The following is a 26,379-nucleotide window of genomic DNA, read 5'->3' as shown; positions in this document are numbered from 1 at the left end:
TAGCTCCAGTTAAAGGGACCACGTGTGTTGTGATCCCCCTGCAGACAAAACAGGTTGTCAACTCTCTAATAAGGAAGCTACTCATGGGCCATGTGACTTTTTATACGTTGTGTGTGATAAGGCAGTGGGACTCTGGACAAACCAAACACAAAAAATGAAAGAAAAGATAATAACAAATCAACATTTTACTGTGGAGACGATGAAAGAAAAAGGCGTTATCACACCCTAAGAAAACATAAAAAAACGACCTGCAGTCTGACTGAAAACTGTTCAGTAAAACACCAAAAAACATATTAACACTGTCAAAATACTGGGAAGTATAATAACTTTGTTTTTTTTAAGCAACCAAAACCGATGCAGGAATGCCATCTTAGTCAATGTAATTCTGTAAAGTATACAGTATACACTAGGGTTTCCTAATAATTCATTTTGGTCACAGTGATACAATTACAAAAAGAAGATCTTATTTTGTGGCTTAAATATTGAGTTTTGAATTTCTTGAATTTAAACTTCACCACATTCCTCTCTTGTGTGAGTCGGATTGAAAAAGCAAGAAAAGAAGGGAACTAAAACAGAAACCTGATGAATTATTGGTTGATGTGTCACTAAACACCAACATTGAGATTGCAAGATTCTTACGTTAGCGTTCTGCCGATTATGTAACAGTTTAGCTCCACACCTTCCTTTTTGTATTAGTTGTTTTCATCCTGTCTAACTATCATGTCATTCCAGATCCTGCTTCCCATCTCGTCAGTCCAACTCCCTTCACCTGCCTCTGATCACTCCCTCGTTAGTCCCGCATTACCTTCACCTGGTCTTCATGCCCTTCTCACCTGTTGCCCATTCCCTCGTTAGTCCCTGTCTACTTAAGTTCCCTCACTTGCACTTGTCCTTTGCCAGATAGTCTTGCGTTTCCAGCCCAAGCCGTCACGTGTTACTTGAGTCAAGATATTTCGTAGTGTTCTGTTCTGAATCATGTTCTAAGTAAAGATAATTATTTGCAGTGCTGTCTCCGGAGTCGTGCTTTTGGGTCCATTCTAATAGCTCTGTGACAGATTAGCCCACCATTCCTCCTCATCTTCCCCACAGTGGCAATATGCTTTATTGTACCCCCCATGACCCCTTTCTGTGAAACCATGGGCCACATATCTTCTTTCCAGGTCACTGTTACGAGAATCTGTAAGATGAATTAATAAACATAGGCTATTCTCCAGCTGCAGAGCCGCTGATCAGAAGAGCCCAGCTGAAATGAATACTGACTGTCACCAACCCTTTCAACACCTTTTCCATTAAAATCATGTCAGCATAACAATGTGGAAAATGAGGATAAGTATATACACAATGATTACTCTTTCAGATCGTTGTTTTGATCTTACAGTTTTGGTCTTCTGTCATTCTTTCATTTGGTCTTTGACATAATGTCACTTCTTCCCGCAGCCTGAAGCTGTTATCAGTGAAAAATAACTCAAATGTACATTTACTCAAGTGCTGTACTGAAGTACAAATGTGTTGTACTTCTACTGTCTTCTTATATCTTTTCTTTCCATGCAACTTTCTGTTTGTGCTTCACCACATTTCGGAGAGAATATTGCACTTTTTAATTATTATTCACACAGTCGAGTCACTCTCTATCTAAGTTTGAGCTATTCACTGTTCACATAATACAGAAATAAGATGTGTCGAGTGACATTATGTGTGACTGGATACGATATCAGACTCCACTGAAAAAATCTCAAGCATCTTTTGTTTCAGCACATTTATGCTTGGTGAAATTCTTCATCATTTGGACTGACGTATAATTAAACCAGGCAGTGTCATCTAGCAGGACCGAACCAGAGCGAAACTTGTGATAAAGGTTGATTAGAATTCCTCTCACCACTGTGCTGCGCTACACTGCCTTCAGAAATTAAAAATGCAGACACACTAAATCATGTCTACAAAGTGGGTAAACTCTGCAATACAACTTTAAGTACGACAGTCACCTAGACTGTAAACGAGATAAGAAAAGATAAACTTCACCAAATTCCTCTCTTGTGTAAGTCAAATGAAAAGATAATGCGAAACACAAAACGAGTGACACAAACTCATAACACATCAAATAATCATCCACTAGGAAGGTTATTCATAGGATACTGGCCTGAAATCAACATAATCAGTGGATTGGAACACTAACATTTAGGTTTACCGTTGCTTGATAATGTTGTTTATGTTTTTTTTGTGCTATCTGCTCTGCCTGCCTAAGAAAAAAGAGGAGGATGAGTTAAAACATTTCTTAACTAGAACGGGCACTCGGTAGAGCGCATACCTTCGCATATCACAAGATTGGGCATTGAATTATGAAAATGTTGGCATTAGTTGCATGCCAATTGGATAAAAATTGACCGCGCTATGGTAAAAAGAAGATTTTGACCTTTTCATGACCTTGACCTTTGACCCGATCGATCCCAAAATCTAAACAAATGGTCCCCGGATAATAACCAATCATCCCACCAAATTTCATGCGATTCGGTTTAATACTTTTAGACTTATTCCGAATAACACGCACGCACGCACGCATACAAATACACGGCGATCAAAACATTACCTTCTGCAATTTCAATGCGAAGGTAATAAAAGGGACTGGAGGCCACATAAAAGGGTTAAGACATACGACTCCGAAAAATGAAAGATCAAGAGAGCGATATCTCCCCTGGACTTATCTTATTTAAGTGTTTGGCTCCCATCCAAATAAGAGTCGGTCCATTTGGGGAGTTTAATTTGTTGGTTCAAGGCTTCGTAGAGACAATCCTCCTCTTCAGATGTGTGAGGTATTTTCTATATTTCAAGTCTCCAGGCTTAAAGCCAAGCAGCTCACTGGATATCGTGTTACAACAGTTGCAGCAACGTTTGGTGTGAAAGAGAGCAAATAGTGTAAACACCGGCAGGAACAACCAAGAAGATTTTGTTCAGACCAACTCAGTTCGCTCATTATTAACCCTTCAAGGACTAGCTGGCCTGACTAACATCCTGTTGTTTAACCTTTTATTGTTTGGTTCAACTGAAGGTTTCTGGATCATAATCAGACGCTCAGTTGCGTCTTCTTTCTGTTTTCCTTTTCACTTTCTACAATCTGAAGCATATTCTGAGCTGATTTTACCAAGAGAGAAAAAAACTGTTTAAAGTTAACTTTTCATGACAGAAAGTGTTAGACATGTTTACATGCTTAAATTAATCTATTCTGAATTAAACGATGCTTAATTACAATAAAAAACATCATATTGCAAATTGCCTTGGCACTACTACATACTTAAACTACACAGTAGTATTAGTAGTGGTAGTATAGGTGTTGTAATGTTAGTCATAGGAGTATTAGTGGTAGTAACAGGAATAGCAATGTTTATAGTAGTCGTAGCACTAGATGTATTTTCACACGTCACTGGTAGGCTTTCTGGCCAGCGTGGACCGAACAGCTCGATCACCCACAATCCCCTGGGCCTCCAAGCCAAATCTGTCCTCTACACGGGGGAAATCAGCACCGACAATGACACGCAGGCTGTCAAGACTTCCTCTCTAACATGGAGATGTTGAATGTGAACAGAGTGGCACACATTCATCGAGGAAGATGTCAGAAATGGCTCCTGGTAGCTTTAACGGTATTTTAATCATTACTTATTTTGCACTTCTCCTCGTCTACACAAGCTGTTTACATTCAGATGTGTCGACTCGCTTAAAAGCATACTGCAGTAAATCATTTCAACCTAATGAAATTTGCCTTGGAACAAGAAATAACTGAATTCTTAGACATCTGTCATCAATGATTGTGTCTATATCTCTCTCCTGTGCACACATCTTTATACTTAATATTTAACATCTAATTTCACATGTCACTTTAACACACATTACACTTAAACACACACACTTACAGTACCCTGTCTACAGCACTGTTATCTGTGTGTGCACTTTATTTTATCTTATAACATTGTAAATGTAATGTTTACATTATTGCTCTATGTTTACTGTTTATTGTTGTTGTTGTTTTGTTTGTCTGTCTAATGTACACACCAGCCGCCAAGTCAAATTCTTCGTGTGTCTAACACACGTAGCAAATAAATGTTAAATCTGATTCTGATATAATAACTATGACGTCAACAGAGCTAGAGAATGTTTTCCATAAAAGTAAATCAGGTTCTGCTTACAGGCTCATAAAATCAATTTAACTTTAATTATTTAAACGCTTTGGGTGGAATATAGTGCATCTCTAATGTCTTATCAGGGTTTTGTATTATAGTGAGATAAATTGGTCAGTTTACCTTTTCCAAAATGATGTCTCAAGAGTAGCTTATAATATAAAAATGAAAGAGATTAGAAAGTATTATCTGGTTTAATTTCCCCTCAAATGGCTCCATTAGCTAGAAATAAACAACTTTCTTCAGCAAGCAGTGGGAAATATGAGAAAACACAAAGGGACTGCTTTCCTGTATCTATTATAATGCTTTCGGCCCCATTGTTTCAGTGTATGATCTCTTGAGTTTGTTTCGATACAGATTACTCAACCTTGCTCGTTTAGTTTGTAGACACAGCGTAATAATTCACCTCAACGATGTAGCCGTCAGTGGAAACAAAAGCATTTGCCGGAATACCATCAGCATTAAGGGCTGGTGGAAACTGCTGTGTAGGGAACCGAGTGTTTCTTCTCCTGGATGACTTGGCACATTATTCACATTTTGAACAGCGGGGAAAAAAAGGGACAAAACAATAGTTCACTCTTTATCTCAAACTGCAATAAGATGAGATAGAGAGAGGAAGAGACAAGTGTGCCGAGTCAGACTTTGGCAGGCGTAAAGAAGCATGTATCCATTAAAAAAAGGCCAAAATGGATGACAATGTGTCTGAATGAAATCAGACCAATTATTACAAGGAACATGATGATTTTTCAAATCTCGATCTAAACATCAGCACAAAGTGAGAGCTGGCGTGCGTGTGTCGTCCTGACCCTCATCTCTCAGCTTTGAGTTGGCTGAGGAGCTGGAGTGGACTTCATAAGCTCTCGTTGACAGGTGGGATGCATCGGGTCTTATTGCCCGACCGGCAACTCACTCCCGGAGCCGTCAGAGAGGAATATACTCGGTCCTGGCAGGCTGCCCAGCTTTCCCCAGAGCGCAGCCTGAGTGTTTGATATTACGTCTCTGATGCTTACACATGACAGGTGCTTCACTTTGAAAGTCAAGTCAGGAGGTAAGCTTTATTGTTGCAGCAGCTTCACTTTTACACAGTGACAGAGACGCATGCGAGGGAGCTGCCCCACACTGGTTCAGTCCTCTGCAGCGTGTGCCGTGTGCAGGGAATGTCAGGGGAAGTCACTCGTCTCCCCGTCCCACATAGAAGGCAATTACAAAACTAAAGTATGAAAAAGAAACTGCACTTCATCAGCCAACAGCACCCTGCTATGTTTATTCTCTGGCTGTAATCCAGAGTGTTGACGTATGTTACGTGAACTGCTCTGTAATATTTACGTCTGTTAATGTTTCTGAATCATGAAAGTTTGTACTCGGCAGCCTACGACGATCTTCATAAGTGAAGAACCAAAAAGTAATCCATCGATTATAACCAGTAGACGATGTGAGGGGGTTTGTTAGTCCCCTTGGAAGCAAAATGCCCAGAATGCATCTCCCTTGTTAACCGGCCATCCCCCCTCTTTCTCACCGAGGAGCAGAGAGAATGCAGAGGAAGACACCAGTCAGTGTGTTTACATGATGGTATCATTCGAATCTTGCTTTAGTTGGACTATGCTATCTTTTGGGGGATCTGCTATTATCCCAATATACATGGCAGTGAGTAATTCGAATCATTGGCCGAAAGCATGTCATATCCGATACGATAGGCGGTGCTGTTTTCATTACAACTCGTGGTGATACAGCCATTTCCGCTTGACCTCTTCACCACTACCAACAACAACCAACAACAACAACAACAACATTTCGTGAAAGAACCATGAACTTTAGTATGTTCAACTCCTTCAATACATTAAGCATAAATTCTGTCTGCTCTTTGGTCCAGAAATGTGTGGTGGCTCTTTGTGTTCTCCATAGCGTTGTTTGTTTGTTTTCTGCCGGCCAGGCTCCCGGCAGTGACAACTTATCGTCTCTTTCGACTTCCGGGTCACGACATGGGAGGGAGGGAGGAGGGCGGCGGGATCTCAAGCATGCGCAAAGACGCAAAGTTCAGTTCCTAATCCAATTCACCGTTACATGCCGCGATAGTCGAATTATCAACCGGATCGGATCGAGTTATCCAGGGGTGTTAATCGGATCGTAGTCGGACCGCACATAGTCCAACAAAGGTGTTTACATGAAACGGATAATTCGATTTCAGTCCGACTAAGCCAGTTATTCGAATGCATCAGGGCTGGATAGGCATGGTCCGCTGGCCGCTAGATGCCGCTGGGCCGGAGCCGGCCAAAAAAAAAAAAAAAAAAAAAAAAAAAAAAAAATCCGGCCAAATATCGCGGCCCGGCCCTACCACCGAATGGCCGCCCATAAAAAAGGGGGATTAGCCATTGGTCCATTTTCTTACTCTACAGACCTGGGGCAATCTAACAGAGAGAGAGGGGGGGGGGGGTGCGAGACCTCCCTGTCTGACTTTCGGTGAATGCATGTAAACACGGTCAGTGTGTTGAATGTGTTTGTCTATTCTGCCTTATTCATGGATCCTTTATCTGATGGCGGTTTGTGCAAGTTAGAAACTATTGCCCAGACCAAGGCTCTGACATATCATATATACCTGTGCTGTGTATTGATGAACCCCTGGCGCTGCAATCAGTTTCTCACGAGAAGCAGGTGAACAAAACAATCCATGGTCCCCTCGCATACAATTAACAACCAGTTATCAATCTACTTATTATAAACAGGCAACGAGTCCCAAACCCACATGTCTATGTTAGCTTGCTGAACTGTTGATCAGGTAATCATTATGATCAGAACATATAGCCTGTTAAAGTTAAAAAACAACTCTGAAGTCTATGGTTTATTTTCCTTTGTATGTTACAGGATTAAACTGTTCATGAATTTCAAGCAACTTCCATCTTAACTCAGATTGTAGTTTGCGGTGATAAAAGAGCTGGGGATTTTCGGGATCAACATGTGATTTAACTAAAATATTTGGTCCTTAAAATGTTCACATATCACTCGAAATCACTGCTTCACAAGTTTGTACGCAGAGTTTTATGGAAAGATGGCCTCGGCTGTCACTGGCTCAGAGGAATACAACTTATTTTTTTCTGATATTACAAGGAATAGAGGGAATGACAATGTTATCATTAGTATCCTCTTCTTTATTGACGTGACATTAATATGATCAGAATGTGATTGCATCTGCAAATATGTGTTCTCAAGTATATAGAGTTAAGTGTATAGGCCAGAACATCTCTTCATCATAACAATATATAATTCAAAATGGTATTTTGACACGCATTTTTGCCCTTAATAAATTATAAGATAAATTCCAGTAGGCCATATTGTGATCCATATGTCAATGAATGGTTGAGCTCTAGTGACGTCACAACATTGTTTGAAATGAACAGTTTCTGAATACGGGCTGTGTGCATTTCTCTGGGGATTGAGCGTTTCGATACTTCCACAGTATTAATACATCACATATCAGAATTCATCAGCAGTTAAGTAAAGTAAATTATTCTGACATTTGAGATTATTAGAATTACATACTTTTGACACGTCTATCAACGTTCTTACAAAAAGAAAATGGATACTTCTCATTTATTTTTTAATTTGTAGAATCAGTATAGCTCAACAACGTGTTGAGGCCAGCAGTTGAGGCATACTTGTCTCTTCCTCATGGCGCACGGTGTCACCCTCAAAGTGCTGCTGAAGAGCTGTCTCTCACCATATGAGGGATTTCAATGGCTCTCAGTGGGCAAAACACCATCAATCTTACTCATCTCCAGTGAGCGCTCATTATCGAGTTATCAATAAGAGTCCAGGAGAGGTTCCTCCTGGACTCTCATTAAGAGTGACAAATGATCAGCAGGACCGGCTTTCACCGACGGTCCTGCAGAAAGAAGATACCTGTCAACTAAAGGGACGCACCTCTTTTTTATTAGGGCCCAGACGGTTGATATTTGTGACCTCTTTGGAACACTTGGTTTAACTGTGTCACAAACACAGATAACAGTCATGACAGGAAAATAAATAAAAGTAAAAGAATTAGAAATGTCATCCTTATTGCCAGTTTGCATACGTGTGACTTTTGAGTGAATGCCTAAAATGAGCCTGTATGCTTAATTAAGATCCATCAAGATCCCCTCGGTGTGTTCACACTGAGCTCTATACCCAGAGGAGGAAGCACAGCACAGGACTACAAACTTTTTAAAGTAGCGAGAACCGAACAGCTGAACTTTCAAGCAAAGATGTGGCCTTCCTCCCTCCGTCAAAATCCAGGACTTGTTTCATAAACATGACAGCCAGAGGGCTTATTGCATATTTGATACCTCTTTTTATCCCCTCATAAGTTCAGCATTGCTAAATCACCATCACATCAGGCACTCTGTTGCACTTATTGCGTACGTTGCATAGCAACTGCTTCAGTCTTAAAGAAATCATTGAGCAGGAAACAAACTTTAAACTACCATCTGCATGTCTCCCTCAAATATACAGAAATAAAATGCTGAACCAGTAAACCGACACGGCTGAGCACTCCACGTGTGTTATTTCCTAAATCAAGCTTCAAAGGTATCCGAAATTGGTCATTACAAGATAATGGCACATTAAATGTCGCTATATTTCACAATATCTTCTTCTTCGTTGTAATGACTTCATCACGAGGTGAGCTTGTTGACCGAGTCATCCTGACACAGCCATCGACTGGAACCGTAAAACAAAATGTATTTTCCTGAACACTTCCTCCTTGTCTTCAGTCAACTAAAGATATGAAAGGCAATTCATCTGGACTTCTGAAAAGACAACCGCAGTGTTAAAAAAAAAAAACAGAACTTACACTAGGATGCGTAATTTTCCGATGGCAATGATCAGAAGATGGACCACTAAATGTGCATCTTAGCTACTTCACCCTGTGCATTCTTCCCAAGTAGTTTCACCCCGGAGCATTTAAAGTGATAAGAGCTGGCTAAATCCTCTAAATGCTAAGGAAAGGTGCTTCAATGCTTTCTAATCTGTTATCTCTTAGGGTGCACTAAAATGATGCCGTCCCACAATTCCTTGTAGCAGCAACATTTAAAGCAAAGCACAATTCAGCAGTCAGTAACATCCAACGTCACTGTTTATTATAAATAAAAACATCTTTCTTCGAAGGTGTAATTCTGTTTTGGACATGAGTCATGCAGCATTGAGTTTTCCCATTGTACTCATTTTATGTCTTATAAATAAAGTTGCAAGGTAATAGAAATGCAGTTGGATTCTCTAACACTGTGGTTATGCTTTCCTACGTCTTTATGAATTATCTTTCCCATCTCTCAAGTCAAGGAAAAGGGGTTAGGAAAAGACATAGGAAGTCATATTATACGTCCTATTCGATTGCAAATTTCCCTTCTGAGCTTCTTGTTTTACGATAGAATGGAAGGAAGTGCTTCAGAGTTCAGTCTGCATGGTTCTCACTCATCCACGATTAACAATGTTTAAAACTGTAGTGTAGGAGGTCCATTTGCACAAATACAGACCAAACCAGCCTCACTGAAAGACGACGACTTCAGCTCCATCTGCTTCAGCAGCTAGTCTGTTAATGGCTTGAATGTCTTGAATGGGAATCGGTTACATGCTAGAAAAATAAAAGCTCCTTAAATCCATCACCATTCTCCTCCAGTCCATTTGGGGTCAAACAAGGGCAACGTTCAGTTTCCAGTAGCAGGTTTATATTTATATTCCCTCAAACTATGAATGTAACATTTGAATAGATGGCACCCTGAATGTTGGTCAGAGACGACAATGTGCATTTCATACATCTGTGTAGTCTTCCTGTGGTCAGTAACTCTGCTTAGCTGCTGTCATGGTAAAGTATCCATGGACAGCATGTGACGCCAAGCAGCAAATATGCACAACCAGCCATATTCAAGTACTGAAATACAACAACAACAACAACAACAACAACAAAACAAAATGCTGTGCGCAAATGCCCCCTTCTGTTTAATCACAGCATTTCTCTAATGCCCAGACGGAGGCCCAGTGAGTGGGCAGCCTGCTCTCCAACCAGAGGACCTCATTCAAGGCCCCGTGTCGGCCACTGAAGTCCCTAAACACCGCCAGCTACAGTCATCAGAAAGAAATTTCATTTCATTTTCATTTATTTATTTATTTGAACAGGGACACATCAATCCACCCAGGGGTAAATGTGTCAGTCTTAGCAAAGGCAAAATGTCAACCGTAGTCCCTGTGGCCAGATATTACAGGGCTTCACAATAAGCTCTATAGCGGTGCTCATCTGACCGTGACCTCTCTCCGTCCTGTCAATAGACGTAAACTAAAACAATATTTATATTCAATCTACACTACCGTTCAAAAGTTTGGGGTCATCCAGACAATTTTGTGTCTTCCATGAAAACTCACTTTTATTTATCAAATGAATTGAAAATTTAATAGAGAATATAGTCAAGACATTGACAAGGTTAGAAATAATGATTAATATTTGAAGTATTAATTTTGTTCTTCAAACTTCAAGCTCAAAGGAAGGCCAGTTGTATAGCTTATATCACCAGCATAACTGTTTTCAGCTGTGCTAACATAATTGCACAAGGGTTTTCTAATCAGATATTAGTCTTCTAAGGCGATTAGCAAACACAATGTACCATTAGAACACTGGAGTGATAGTTGATGGAAATGGGCCTCTATACACCTATGGAGATATTTCATTAGAAACCAGACATTTCCACCTAGAATAGTCATTTACCACATTAACAATGTATAGTGTGTATTTTTGATTAATGTTATCTTTATTGAAAAAACAGTGCTTTTCTTTGAAAAATAAAGACATTTCTTAGTGACCCCAAACTTTTGAACGGTAGTGTATAACCTCCTGTTGGAGATGATATATGCTACTGGCAAATTATTGAATGCTAAGCAACCACCCAGATCAATCTGCCAATGGGGTCACTAATAAAATAAATGAGAGAGAAACTGTTTCGTCTGTCCCATGAATCACACATTCCAAGCGCTTCAATTCAATTCAATTCAATTCAGTTTATTTGTATAGCCCAATTTCACAAATTACAAATTTGTCTCGGAGTGCTTTACAATCTGTACACATAGACATCCCTGCCCCAAAACCTCACATCGCTTCACTGGAGCAACATAGATTAAAACCAAGGAAATCAGAAAGCATTAGATCAAGTAGCCCTGATTAAATACCCATCAAATAATATCAATATAATTATGCTCTCAGGTATTTGTACAAGGCAGCAGGAGAATATTAATGTGAAATGTAAAACTCCAGCTCTAATTTGCTTTTACGGTGCAGTAAAACTCAGCGGTCTGTATCAAGACATCCTCAATGGGTATTTTCTACCACAGTTAAGGCATCTAAAACCTATATTGCAGCCGATTAGAGACATTTTGTTAGAAATGCGTTCTCACAGGCTAACAAACAAACAATCGAGACATCTAATAGTTTGCAACCGACGTTCTTAAATCGGGTGTGCAGTCATCAGGTCACAAGCCAGAATTCTACATGCGCCTTGTGGCACGTTGTAAGCTCTTTTTTTTTGCTGAGCGACCAGAGTAAGTCGTTGAATTTTCCATCACAAATGTAACCCTAGAGCCTCTCTTTCTGTTTATGTTAAGCTACCTCCAGCTCTGACTGTAGCTGGATCACTGGCCGCCATGTGGCAGAGGGTTTAGAGCTTGTATCAGAAACAGGGATTGAATTTAATTGAAAATGCACTGGTAGGCTAACGCCACACTGTACAGAAAATATTTATTATTATTAATAATAATCAAGGCAAACTTGCGCAGAAGACTTAAAGCCTCCGGAATATAATTGTCAACACTCTTCTTGTTGTCATTACTACCGAATTGCCTTATAATGCTGTATAACAACAGGCAGACTCAATGTGTCCTGTGTGAAGGGAAAAGTAGAATAGTGTTAACACGAGCTAACACGGTCACAAAATGACAGAGCCAAATGTGTGACAAACAAAATGTCACATATGCCCCGCGAAACATTGAGATCTGTTGTGAGGCTCTCGCGGTGTAGCAGCAACTGTCACTGCTCCAGCAGTTTCTCTGAGCAGTGAATTCCCCGTGAAAGGGTTTATTTTATTTCTTGGGAGATGTTCCTGATCCGATGTGAGGTCCTGGGACAGGGACGCAGTCTGTGGACAGATTGTAAAGCCCTCTGAGGCAAATTTGTAATTTGTGATAATGGGCTATACAAAATAAACTGAATTGAATTGAATGATCACTGGCTTGAACGGTCACTTTCTGACCTGCTCTGATGGGGAAACAAACGGTATTAACATAATAGGAGCCAGCTCATACTCTCGTGTATTACTTCACTTGTAGTAGTCATGACATCTTGTTAAAAAAGTATTTGCTTTGGAAGAGTATGCAATTGTGTCATGTTTCTTTGTCAACATGTGTAATATGTTATGGGGGGGGGGGGGGGGGGGGGGGGAGAAAAGAAAGAGATGGTTGGAACTTAAAAGGGTAAATCTTCTGGCCTGGTGTGGGAGCTGTGAATGTCCTCATCAGTGTCAGAAATGGTTACGTCCACCATCCCTGTGAGCCTGTTGTATCTGTGAATACTCAACACTCCAAACTACACGTTGGTGTCTACATCGTTTCTCTTGATTGTTTCACTTCTCTCAAGCTGATCTGTAAAACTTACTTTTTTGCAGCTTCGTTTTAAAAAGGTGGAAGAACGGCGAATCCCACGCAGCCCGTAACCATGAATATTACAAATACATGTTTGATAAAAAAGGCCATCAAGAAACAAAGAAGTTACATGACTTAAACATTAAATAAAACACGGTGTGAAGCGTTGCTAAGATTGTGCTCAGCACATTGCAGAATGTGTGATGATCTTTGTGATTGCAGGACTCTCAGTATTATTATATCACAAGCTGCCTCGTCAAAGTAGCTGGGTATTGGTTCACAGTGAGTTTTTCTCTCTGTCTCCAGTTAACTCAAGCGTCTAATCTTGGTCATTTCTAGTAATCCCAGACCTGGCAGCTCTGAGTATCAGTCAAACTGATTTCATGTCAGACACTGCTCACTCAGTTAAATGTGTGTATAACTGTTATAGTAGCCTATATGACGCGTTTGTAATTCAATATTTCAATTAGGTCACTTCCTCGTCCGCATGTGTCTTGCATGGAAATTAATTGTAACGCACCCCTCCAAATAGGTCATATTAGCACGGCAGGTCCGCAGGAATGTTACATCTTCATTGAACTGTGTTCGTCTACTTTTCCCTCTCATCCGCCGAGCTGCAGGACACCACCTGTTCGGATGAAGCCTCGTTGTTTTCTCAGCCTTCGCCTCTCAAAAGGAGCGCCAGTGAGTCTGGCTTCATCGCAATCAGCTGTGCGCGTCTTATCTTACCTTTCACGAGACGTTCGGAGCTCCCACGGGGCTCATGGAAACACTCGCTGGGTCGCACCACTTCAGATCCCTTAAAGTCGCGTTTACATCCCAAAGCTGAACCGAGTGTCGACAGCGTCAACTTAAAGGAATGACCTGCGAAATGAGGGATGAGCCCTGAAACAGCACATCCCCACAGCTGTCCTCCTCTTGTGTCTTGTTCTTTGTCTCACTGACGGAAGAACAAATGACTCACGAAATATGGACGAGTTTTGGATTCAAATGTTCCCTTCTTGGCCACGGAGCGCGTCAACACGAGGGCTGAAAGAGCGGCTGGTCTTTTTGTATTTTCTTTTAGGGAAAAGACGGACGTCCCCTTCTATTTCCCGACACTAGCGAGGCGTGCGACGGATGAGGCATGATTACTGCGCGCGCCCGACAGTACAGGCTCGTGCGCGGGTCAGACGCTCCGTGGTGGTGGGAGTGAACCGCAATAAGAAATAATTCATGGGAAAGAGGTCGGAGCGCTGCTCGTGCGCGGCGCACATGGGCTTTGAACGCAAACTGTCCGCTTCACTCCTGCAACCTTTGAATGAACACGAAGCCACTGTTCATGAAAGGTCTCATTTGAATGAGTTGATTCTAAACGGACTTCACTAAACTTCCTTTCACCGAGAGGAGATGGAAACAAGAGAGGGCTGTGGTGGCCCGTTTGCAGCCTGAATCTCATGTTCCACAGTATCAAATTATATCATCATCATCATCTATTGATATTATATCTACATTGAGAGGTTCAATTTAGATGTAATGTCAATGTATGCACATTCCTTTCTCATGCTATTCATGCTCCCTTAAATTAGCTCTTTTCATTGACATTATATGACTTGTTATGTAAGACTCCTTTCCTGGATGATTCTGTTGGAGCGCTTTCCTCCCTCGGGCCTCGATTGTACCCAGTGAGAAAACGAAGAGGCCTCCATGAGAGACACGGAGAGGTCCCTGGTGCCTTGGATTCTGCCTTTATTATAAGGATTGTTTTTCATTTAGTTGGTCAGATTTGCAGTGCACACGCTTTAATGTTAATTAAAACAGATACTACACACACACACACACACACACACACACACACACACACACACACGTCCTCTCTCCTCCTTCCTCAGAGGCAGATGGGTATGATGTCCCCCCCCCCCCCCTGTTGTTGGTCCGACATTAAAATTTAAGGTTTTAAGATTTTTTTATGGAGAGAAAGAGGGACTTGGGGAGCGTGCTTCATATCCCTGCAGCGTGTCTCTTTAGTCGCAGTTATGTAAAGTTATATTTATTCTATTTCCTTTTTACCAATAACAACCAAACAAACCTTTAGAATGGTTTAAAATAAACACATAGTTCAGTCCTGTTTTCAAAACCATGTTGTTGGTGAAAGAAATGCCTGTTAGCATAGTAAGAGAGTTTAAAAAGATGCGTTTTTAGATTTAGCTGGCTATCCTCCAAGTGTGAAAACAAAGAAGAACATTTACGTTTTGGGTCCTAATTTATCTTCCATAACACTTCACCTTTGACCTCCTGCCCTTATCTGCAAGTATATCCATTTTGTGTGCAGATATAATGAACAGTTATACCGGTTGGGATGAACTGTATACTGGGTTCAAACTCTGGTCGTCTTATTCAAGTTGCTTGTCTTACCGTCCTGTTTTTTTTAAAGTGTGTCATTGTTTCTGCTGATTTCAGCAATTACATTGTAGAAAGTGGCAAAGTAAACACGACCCAGGTTATAGAAAACTATATTTTTCCATTAACAGCTTACCCCAACAGTTATGATAGTATATGGTCAACATCCCTCTGATGACTCGGCGCTCAGTTTGGGTGAGAGAGAACAAAAGGTGGAACGTTTTTTTCTTCTTGATGGCAGATTCTCATTTGTATTTAATTTGTTTTGCTTTATTCAAAAACGTGTCCAAACTAAGAATTCAGTGAGCGGCGTTGTCGCATTTGAATGCATCCGACTCCTGCAGGAGCCGGTCCTAATCCACCTTGATCTCAAAGATGTTCATTATTAAGTTGTCAGGGCAAAGTGAGACGAGTCTGCTTTAGCAAATCAGTCAGAGGGTGCAGGTGAATTAGTATTCTATTTACAGAATTATAATGGGCCTCCTATATGAATGGATTGCAGAAAACAAATCAATATAAAACAATTTCTGATAAAGCTTGGGGGAATAAAATGAGCAGATCTATGTCGACAAGGTATAATGGTGTGTGGATAAAGACACGGGGTAGGTGTACCCTGTTGTGGGTGCTTTATTTGTGTATTTCAGACTTAAATAAGTCTGTCATTAGAAGCAGACATGGGGAGTTTGTTAAGAGAGTCAGACTGTCCGTCTCCGGCCTCTCCTGTGTGATGCTAGGTGACCTGGAAGTAAAAAGTTACGAAAGCATTCCAGCCCACTGGCTCCGCTGGCACCGTGCTGCCCCCACTCTCCCCATCGGCTTCACTATCATACATCACACACACACACACGAACAAACACACACAGAGCAGCTCTTTAATACTTGATTGCACTGCTGATGTGCTCTGTTACAATCTTCTTGTCCACGTCCTGTCAGCCTTTCCACCTCTCTGTGTGGAGGACTGTGTGTGTGTGTGTGTGTGTGCCTTGCAGTCAGATGACCTAATTAAGTCCTCCCAGTTAGGTCGCCAGTGGCTGGCAAACAGGGATGTTCCAGGCCAGACAAGTACGGCCCATCACCTACTCCTCTGCAAGGAACGCCCTTCTGGCTCCAAGCCCAGATAACTGAATGTAGGACTTGTATCTCTGCTCTGTGAAGGGTTTCCAGATAGCACCAAAAAAAAGAAACAAGCATTGAGTTGTTTAACCGTTTACTCTGTGAAGCTGACGTCTTCGAGCACCTGCAGCTCCTGCCAACAAAAGTCAAAAGAAGCAGTGTTTCACAAGTGACCTTGAAGTACAATGTGCAGTTTTGGGTTTATGTGTTTTGTTTCATGTGTGCAAGTAAAGCCCCTGCTGTCAGAAAATGACTGATGATGGAGACGTTCCCAAGCTGGGGAGCAAATGCAAAGCGGGTCGCCTCGCTTTATCGCTTATCCTTCCTTCTCAGTCCTTAATGGTTTTTTCTCATGCACCAGCGGACCATTCATCTTATAGGTAGACTTGCCAGTCTCTCTACACTGGGATGCAGAATGTGAGGGGGCTGCTAGTTTACTAATTTAGATGCAAAAACATGAGGAAACAAGATCAGCTTTTTGTCGTGCAGCTTCTTCTGATGCACAGCGCAGAGTCAATACTGCAGTTAATGAGCAGCAGGCACCAACTCCATTTATATGCAAAACATGAATTATTAAAAGCAGATTTACCTGAAAGAGAAACATCTATTTCTGATAATGTCATCGCTTCCCAGGTGTGTTGTTAGACATATTTTTCACGTATCACACGACCAAGACCAGACCGCAAAAACCGTGCTCTGCTCCTCCTCCTCCCTCACTCTCGAGTGAGCTTTTTTATAGGCCTCGGCTGCTCTGCTGCTGAGTCACCAGCAGCAGCCGAGGCCAAATCAGACACAGCTGCCACAGCTTCCATTTCAAGTCTGTTCTTCCACTTAAGTAACCATGGTTACCATATTGTGTTTCTCCCTTTCTATGGTCCGTCTGTATAAAAGCCAGCTGCTACCAGCTCTAATGGCCAAAGACAGCAATGAATATTGTTGTGAATGAATTCAATTCAATTCGGTTTATTTTGTATAGCCCATTATCACAAAATTACAAATTTGGCTTTGCAATCTGTACACATACAGAATGAGATGTTCTCTGGACAGGGACATTCTGGCATGCCTGTGCTGCTGTTGTGCATGAGGCAGATGCTTTTTATAAGCTCATATTTCCTCATAGTATTTGCTCGTCTTGCCATCTGAGATGGATCAAATCTCCCTGGACGGAGTTTTCCCTCCTCTCCCGCCCTGTGATCTCCTTCTCCCACAAGACGCCTCGACTTCACTGGGGTTAAAAATAGATATATCCCCCTGGTGCAGCTTGAGACTAACTTCCTTTTCAGCAGGGAAATAAAAAAACACACGCACTGTGCTGGAGGGACAAAGGGAAAAAACAATAACCTTCAAGATACAAGAGTACAAGGAAGAACAAAGCTCCACACTAAAAGGCCTTTTGCTGAGGTTTAGACCTGCGTCGCCTTCTGTTCTTCATAGAGCTCGCTCACTGGGCTTTAATCTTTGAAATGTCACTTTAGTTTTGATCTCAAATTAGTCTTTTCCATCTGTTAGATAGGATTGAAGCCCAATAAGTCCTCCTGGGGTCTGAGAGTGCTTTAAATACACAAATGAAAAACCAATCCTGCTAAATATTTGAACAGGGTATTTTATGGCAGGTTAATAATCACAACCTTTCCAGTCCCAGCATGGCCATATACAGTAGATATTGATTTCTCACTGGCGGCGGCTGGCCTCGATTCATCTTCCTGATCTGTCTTTGTACACACAGAGACACACACAGGCGATATGCAAAGAGAACGATGCCCATCCAGACATACAGATACAACTCCCTCTATGAGTCCTCCCATCTCATGTGGAGACAAAGGGAGTGAGACAGTGGGAAGACTGGGGGAGACAGAGGGACATATTGAGTGAATGAGAGGAGGGAGAAAGTGACGTTGCAAGAGAATGGAGATGGATTAGGATATGGCGGTGAGCAGGAGACAGTGTGACAGACTAGCAGAGGAGGAGGAGGGCGGTGAGGAGGAGGAGGAAAGGGGAAGGGAGGGCAGGCGTGGGAGAGATGTGAGTTGAGTCAAAGCCCCCGAGCTCCCCTGGTTTCTCTGTGAAAGACGCTGTGCTGAAAAGATGGGGAGTGTGTGCCCTCTCTGCCAAGGCATGCCCAAGACAATGACATCACCATCATCAGCATCAAACTAGCAAGGACACGAGGCGAGAGCCCCAGACTCACACTTGGATCTTTTATTCATCATTATTCACTCACTTATTCATCATTTTACATGCACTCAGACTATCACTTTGCACCGACACCAAACATGAAGTCGTCATCTTCCGAAAATAAAAATAGTTATCGTAATTTTACAATCAGTCTGTCACTTTGGATGATGAATTGTCTTTTTAAATCAATACAAATATCCACAAAATAAAAGATGTACTCTTAATTTTAAATACATATTCAGCCATATGTGGACACTTTGGTGCATAGCAATTCAATTTAATTCAATTCAGTTTGTTTTGTGTAGCCAAAATTTGCCTCAGAGGGCTTTACAATCTGTACATATACGACATCCATGTCCCAGGACCTCACATCGGATCAGGAAGAACTCCCAAAAAATGGAAAAAACCCTTTCACTGGGAAAATAGCACAGAAAACATTTTTAACATTGTTTGATTTCACAGGATTCTACAATGACAGAATGGGGAGAGGTTTTCTTATTTCCTATACTGTAAGTGTCGTGTGGGGTTGATACTGTCGCAGTAGAGGATTTACTCTGGTGAGCAGCGGAGTCACTGCTGGATCTTCTTTTCTGCGAGTCGCTTTGCTTTATTCTGGTTGTAACGCGCTTCGCCTTCTTCGAAACGTCTCTGCTCCTCCTCTCCGTCAATCTGAAGAAAAGACAAAAAAAAGACAAATGATGTGTTTTCAGACACATTTATCATTTACACATAAAGTGCACTGGAATGCTTCTTCCCCTGCGGTTATCACATTACCGATGGTCATGAAGCTCTGAGCTAATGGACCAGTCTGTAGTTATGGTTGTCATTTATCTCCTCCTTATTTTCTTCATACAATACAGAATGAATGACTGAAACAGGGAGAGGCTTTCTCTTGGAGACTGAAGAAGCAGAATGCATCAAGGTAAAGTTGAAAGACACCCTATGAGATCATTTTGAATACATTTAAAGAACATTGAACCATTTTAAATTACATAAACTTCATGATTTCCAAGTCATTACAATAACATGTGAAACAATGCAGAGCCTTGTGAACTAGTGTCCTCTACAGATAATTATATATGTCTGCAAATATGGCAGCGAGGAATAACTTAGTGTGTAATTAGCTGAGAATATTAAGTTAAAATTACCTATATAATAATTGTGACTGTTGGCATATCATCTAATACCACACACACACACACAGGTAAATATATCTCGTTACCAATATTGGAACCATCATAAGGAAACTCAAACTATCTTGCAGAGTCTATGAATATGTATGTAAATATTCACAGCTCCTGGGTTACATGGATCCTAATGCTTTATGCAGGATGATTGCATAATAATTAATAATTTACTTCCTTAACATGGTGTGTATTACATATATCAATCAGTTTGAGTTTTAGCATACAGGTCAGAAATATATTGGTTTTAACTTTCATATTGAAGCATCAACACATCAAGTCTGAAGACCAAATCTTCTCTTTCTCCTTCACTCAGCTCAGTGTGGCTAACGATTGGTGGGATGGAACTGCCTGCGCGGTTTATTTGGACCGTCTAGAAACCTTGTGCCTTAGACAACAATACCACCACCGGTGAAAGTGTCAAGACTTACTTTTATGGTGCTGCCCGCTTCGCCACTCCCTCATCTGCACACTGTTCTTCGGGAGTGGGGAAGTGGGTTGTATGTGAGCACGCACACACACAGGCCTATGCATGTTTTTGTGTGTTCAGATGGAGGCTCTTTGCTTTGCACACACCAGGTGGTTGGCAGATTCAAGAGCACCTGCCACTCAGCAGCGCTCTGGGTGCAAAGCTGACAGATGGCGCCTTAACGCCATGTAGAGAGCAGGGCGGTAACGGATATGACAAAACACAACGCCAGGGACAAGTCGAGGGGTCGCAACACAAATATGATGAGAATATTCAAATATAGTTTGCTGTGCCACAAACACAACAGGAACATCTCTGTAGGGCTGGTGCAGGAGCGTACAGCTGTCGTATTGGTGTTGTGTGCTAGTTATATAATACTCAACATATTGCTCGGTCAATTTTGCTTTTGCCACTCAACTGAAAGTAATGGATAATTCCAGTTCATTGACTTTCAAAAAAAAAAAAAAAGAGAGACCAAGTTTCACCACAGTTTCAGTATTTTCAAATATTTGCAGAATAGACGTGCTGGTTGAGACAATCTCATTTTCAAAAACTTGAATTTCCTTGTTCCCAATTTGTAGAAAGGTACAGAATCAGGAACTGTTCTAGTGTGTGAACGTTACTGATTGTGTACAGAGACACGTCGAAGTCATGAATATAAAATCAAATAAGAAATACTGTAATATCTGCTGAGGCCTTTCACACACTTGCAGTTGTCTCTGTGTGTTATGAAGGGCAACGATGATTACAGACAAAAGATGTGTTGCTCTCTGATCATACAACACAAATGTACTAACACAACAAGTACAAGTATAGCGCATTTAAGTAATGTGTTGTTGCTCCATATTGTAACAAGTGACATTAAAATAACTAGGAAACTAGTTAACATTTCCAATTGGACTGCAAGCAGGGAAAAGGTACCTGGAGCTGGTCATTACGGTATTGAAACAAGACCCGACAAGTCCATTTGGGAGCCTGACACTAAACAGCTATTCCTCATGGCAAAGACATCCATCATTTAACACAACACACACTGGTTTAAAATAATTCCGTTACAATCCCAAAGATAGTTCAGAGGGACTGCAGCCACGCAACCACATCCAAGTAAAGCACTAACGGTGAGATGGTGGGACTACATTTGATCAAAATAATCTGTGAAAAGTAACAGTTGCAGTGGGTAACATTTACAAAGTAATTAAAGTTAGACTAGCTGTAGGTTAGTGCTGGGTAAACCAGTCCAAAAGGAAAAAAATGCTCACCAACTGGCACACTATAATGTAATTCGGACTCTACACAACATTTAATACTGGTTCAAGCACAATGCAAAGTAAATTGTCCTTTCTAATAATTATTATCATTTAGCTCATTTACAATAGCTTGTTCACTCGTTTGCTGTGAAAGTTCTAATGTGATCCATGACATCACTTCTAACACACCCACAAAGCACTGATACCGGTGTTTCTATTTTTTTGTCCATGTGTCTAGGTGTGCACATTGTTTGTCCTGCTTATACTTTGTGTGCATTTGTTCTAGTCTGCATGCAATGTTCATGCCCATGAGGATCACATATGCATCACCCAATGTGACAATTCAATGCTAGGCTCAAAATGGCCTTTCGGTGTACCCATGTAATTGGTATTCCCACAGTGGCTCCGGTCTAATAACTATGATCAATGCAGGATCATCACCTTCTACTGATGACTCTCGGATGCAGAACCCGGATAAAAGCAGTCATGCTTGTTTCATTATGTCTTCAACTTAAATGGCTCCAATCGCATTTATTTTTACAATTCAGACAAACGATAAAATCCATGTGCAATTACTGAGTATGTATAGTGCAATAACTTGTGACTATCCATGTGACTGTATGTGTAACAGTTCATACACGGCCCACATTGTGTCAAAAACAAACGCTCCTCTTTGACCTGGTTGACCACCAGCATGTTAACACGCAAACATTTGCTCCCGCAGAGGCTGCATGTCATCTCCATCCATCCATCCAATAGTTGTTGAGGTAATTCCGTCAGGACCAAAGTAAACCGACAACCCTCGAGCCGTGCTGCTAGTGTGGCTAATACATTTTAAAAACACATTTGTTACAATACCTCCCCCACCCCCCAAAGAGAATAAATCATTATCTAATAAATCGCACTGTGACAAATGAAACTAATCATTTCAATGTCGCCCACCGATGACCGAGACCAAGTCAGACATCAGAGCCCTTGTCAAACGGACACGAATAACAGCCGTTTCACCTGGCGTGCTGGTCGTCCATTAGGTGGACAGCTGAATGGACTGTGACAAATTATGTAAACTTGGAGCAGGGACAAGGCTCGTTAATGGGGCTGATCGGACAATGCCAGCTAAATGCCAGAGGGGTTCCTGGCACACACTGTTATTAGAGTTGGCACGAGGCATCGTACGCAACCGGCTCTACACAATTAACAGCAAAGATATACAATTCAATTCAGGTTATTTTGTATAGCCCAATATGACAAATTACTAATTTGCCTCAAAGAGCTTTACAATCTGTAGACATACGACATCCCTGTCCCAGGACCTCACATCGGATCAGGAAAAACTTTCATGGGGAAAATAAGGGAAGAAACCTTCAGGAGAGCAACAGAGGAGGACCCCTCTCCAGGATGGACAGAAGCAAGAGATGTCATGTGTCCAGAATGAACATTACAGAGTTACATAAACACATTCAATGAATGTGTCAGAGATAGAGTTACACGTACACACAGAGGAAGGCCTTTTAGACAATGTTGAAAGGTGTTTCATTTGGAGACATTGAAAAACAATAATTTCAAATTCTCCTCATTGACTGTTCAATGGATGCGTCTGTTCAGTCATTAATATTTTACGCTATGAATGTTCTTTCTGTCTGTAGTTTAGCCGGTAAATCATCACACTTTCCTCAATAATCTGAGTTCAGTCACAGTTTGAACAACAGCAGTGTCCTACCAGCCAACTATTTGAGTAAAAGATAGTTTTAAAGTCCGAAGTTGATTTTCAGAAATGGATTTACCCAAATCACAAACTTGAACAAGTAACTCAATTTTGTATTCATTTGTATGGTTTGAAAAATGTTTGGTAACACACAACACACAGTGATACATTCAGAAGTGCTCATCCTTGTATTGAACTTAAAGTCACACTTTTGAAATCATTTTTTGGTACGGCTGAGGGTCGCTATAGGACATGTTGGAAATATAATTTTTTTAATGATCGAGTATATATGATATGATCATATATGAGATTGAAAATACCTAAAAAGGAAATGAGGTCAAATTCAAAATGCCTAATATTCATAATTAACCATCCACAACAGATTCATGGTCTGAGGCGTTACCACACAGTCAGAAATATCTGCAACTCTGTGTGTACCCGTTAACCCGTTGCTGATTGTCTTGAATAGGAGGCATCTAAAAATAGATGTGCATCACTTCATGTGGACTACAGGGGGTTGCCATGACAACTGGGCTTGTTTTTGTGTCACGGGAGGCCAGCTGAGTCTTTGCCAGGGAGGAGGGAGAGGGATGGAGAAAAGAAGATGAGGAAAGATGGAAATAAAGAGAGAAGGGTAGGAAAGATGAATAAAGGCAGAAGGGAGAAATGATGAAAGAATAGAAGATGGAAGAAAAGGGAGATATTATGAAGTACTGAACCAGCAGGGAGCAAGATCTGAGTACCAAACCTTCTGTATGTTCACTAATAATTAATTTCCTTGCGAACTGTGTATTTAAACCAGTTTTGAGCAACAACCTCTTTATTCACACATCTATAGTGCATCAGTACGACCACATCCTTCCACCGACAGATGTTCAGAATGCACTGGCCACTGGCCGAGGATTCAAAGTGCCGACCTCCTGATTACAAGCTAGTTTTTCTAACCTTGAGGCGACTATTACACCATTTAAAATCACCAGAAACACAAAAAGCACATACGCTGGTGCTTCCGGGCATTGTTTGATTATTTCTCTGCTGGCTCAGCGTGCACATACATTATTTCAGTAATTTTCAAGGGTACTGCTGCAGAGAGGCGAGGCATCCCCGATATCCTCCCTTCTGCTCATGCTGTCCTCTTTCCCCACTTCAGCATTACCCACACCGTGCTACGTTGGTGACAACCCCCCCCCCCCCACACACACACACACACCCACACACACACGCGCACGCTGAGCTAAAACAGGAACATCTAAAAATAGTAAGCACAGCGGGCTCACTGAAGGGAACGCGAATGAGAGGAAAATCACCTGCAGTCAAAAATAGCAGAAGCCGTGCTTTCAAGCAGGCTATTTATAGAACACAACTGGAGCAAAATCTGCCGCGATGCCATGAAAATGTCATTAACCAAGGTTCGCCGCGGACGTGTTTTTATGTTACAGTAGAACAGTTGAATAGTATTAGGTAAAAGAAAGATATTCTGTGACAATATAAATACTTTAAAGAGGAGGAGACACAACCAGACCCTGTGAACTACTTTAGAGATGATATCTTAAAGTGCAAACAGGTTCTGTGCTTGGACCAATTTTATTTACCTTATACATGCTTCCTTTGGGCAATATTATCAGGAAACACTCCATAAACTTTCATTGTTATGCAGATGATACTCAACTATATTTATCGATAAAACCAGAGGAGAGCAACCAACTCGGTAAAATTCAAGCATGTCTTAAAGACATAAAAACATGGATGACCTGCAATTTCTTGATGTTAAATTCAGACAAAACCGAAGTAATTTTAATCGGCCCTGAGCACCTCAGAGATCAATTATCTGGTGATGTGGATTCTGTAGACGGCATTGCCCTGGCATCCAACACCACTGTAAAGAATCTTGGCGTTATCTTTGATCGGGACTTGTCCTTTAACTCCCACGTAAAGCAAATCTCAAGGACTGCATTCTTTCATCTACGTAATATTTCAAAAATCAGGCACATCTTGTCTCAAAAGATGCAGAAAGATTGGTTCACACGTTCGTTACTTCGAGACTGGATTACTGCAACTCCTTATTATCAGGCTGCTCTAATAAGTCTCTTAGGTCCCTCCAGTTGATCCAGAATGCTGCAGCTCGTGTTCTCACTAAAACTAAGAAAAGAGATCACATCACTCCTGCACTAGCTGCTCTGCACTGGCTCCCAGTAAAATCAAGAATCACTTTTAAAATTCTTCTCTTAACGTACAAAGCCTTGATTGGTGATGCCCCATCATATCTTAAGGAGCTTGTAGTACCATATTGCCCCACTAGAGAGCTACGCTCACTAAATGCGGGACTACTTGTAGTTCCTAGAGTCTGAAAAGTAGAATGGGAGCCAGAGCCTTTAGTTATCAAGCTCCTCTTTTATGGAACCAGCTTCCAATTTCAGTCTGGGAGGCAGACACAGTCACCTCGTTTAAGAGTAGACTTAAGACTTTCCTCTTTGACAGAGCTTATAGTTAGGGCTGAATCAGGTTTGCCCTGGTCCAGCCCCTTGATATGCTGCTATAGGCTTATAGCTGCCGGGGGACGTTTTAGGATGCACTGAGTACCTATCTCCTCTTTTTTCTCTCCTTAAGGATGAATTTTCATCTCTCAATCACACGTTACTAACTCTGCTTTCTCCCCGGAGTCCTTTTGACTTCACGTCTCATGGGGTCATCGGACCCTATGAGACGTCATAGATCCTATCTGCCTGATGGATCATTGAGGTCTGGGTCGTGGAATTCCTGCTCCTGACTACGCCACTGTCCTGTTGAGACTCCGCCTACTGTTGAGACTCCGCCCACTCCTCCTCCCCACCGCCATCTGCCTGATGGATCGTGGAGGTCTCCATCGTGGAATATGCCTACTATGAACTATTAATACACTGTCATATTCATTGAATGTATTTTAACTCTAAATCTGTCCTTCTGTACACATTACATCTATTGCATCTGTCCATCCTGGAGAGGGATCCTCCTCTGTTGCTCTCCTCCAGGTTTCTTCCCTTTTTTTCCCCCTGAAGGGTTATTTGGGAGTTTTTCCTGGTCCGATGTGAGGTTTTGGGGCAGGGATGTCTATGTGTACAGATTGTAAAGCACTCCGAGACAAATTTGTAATTTGTGAAATTGGGCTATACAAATAAACTGAATTGAATTGAATTGAATTGATCAATATTAAGGTTTCACAGTCACAGCGTCTTGAGGCACAAACCTTCCAAACGAGACTCATGCTATGGCAAAAAATAAGCACCTGGAACAAATAGTAGAACGTAGAGAGGGTTTT

General features: G+C 41.4%; 2 protein-coding genes across 3 annotated transcripts in view; both read right to left on the bottom strand.

Moving 5' to 3' along the window:
* LOC130199832 (probable G-protein coupled receptor 153) overlaps window positions 1-13,936 on the bottom strand; it is a 33,931-nt gene extending 19,995 nt beyond the window's left edge. The window contains exon 1 of the mRNA XM_056423640.1: window positions 13,542-13,936. The gene's annotated coding sequence lies outside the window, so the exon portion shown is untranslated. The remainder of the gene's footprint in view (window positions 1-13,541) is intronic.
* Window positions 13,937-18,488: 4,552 nt separating this feature from the next.
* The window catches only part of acot7 (acyl-CoA thioesterase 7), a 54,144-nt gene continuing 46,253 nt past the window's right edge, over window positions 18,489-26,379 (bottom strand). For both annotated transcript variants that reach the window (XM_056423684.1, XM_056423683.1), the window contains exon 9: window positions 18,489-19,148. In XM_056423684.1, coding sequence (XP_056279659.1) covers window positions 19,050-19,148 — 99 coding nt within the window. In that variant the 3' untranslated portion in view covers window positions 18,489-19,049. The remainder of the gene's footprint in view (window positions 19,149-26,379) is intronic.

This window comes from Pseudoliparis swirei, chromosome 9, assembly GCF_029220125.1.
Source record: "Pseudoliparis swirei isolate HS2019 ecotype Mariana Trench chromosome 9, NWPU_hadal_v1, whole genome shotgun sequence".
Taxonomy (NCBI): domain Eukaryota; kingdom Metazoa; phylum Chordata; class Actinopteri; order Perciformes; family Liparidae; genus Pseudoliparis; species Pseudoliparis swirei.
Note: the sequence above shows the minus strand (reverse complement) of the source record. Positions and strands in the feature narration are given on the sequence as shown.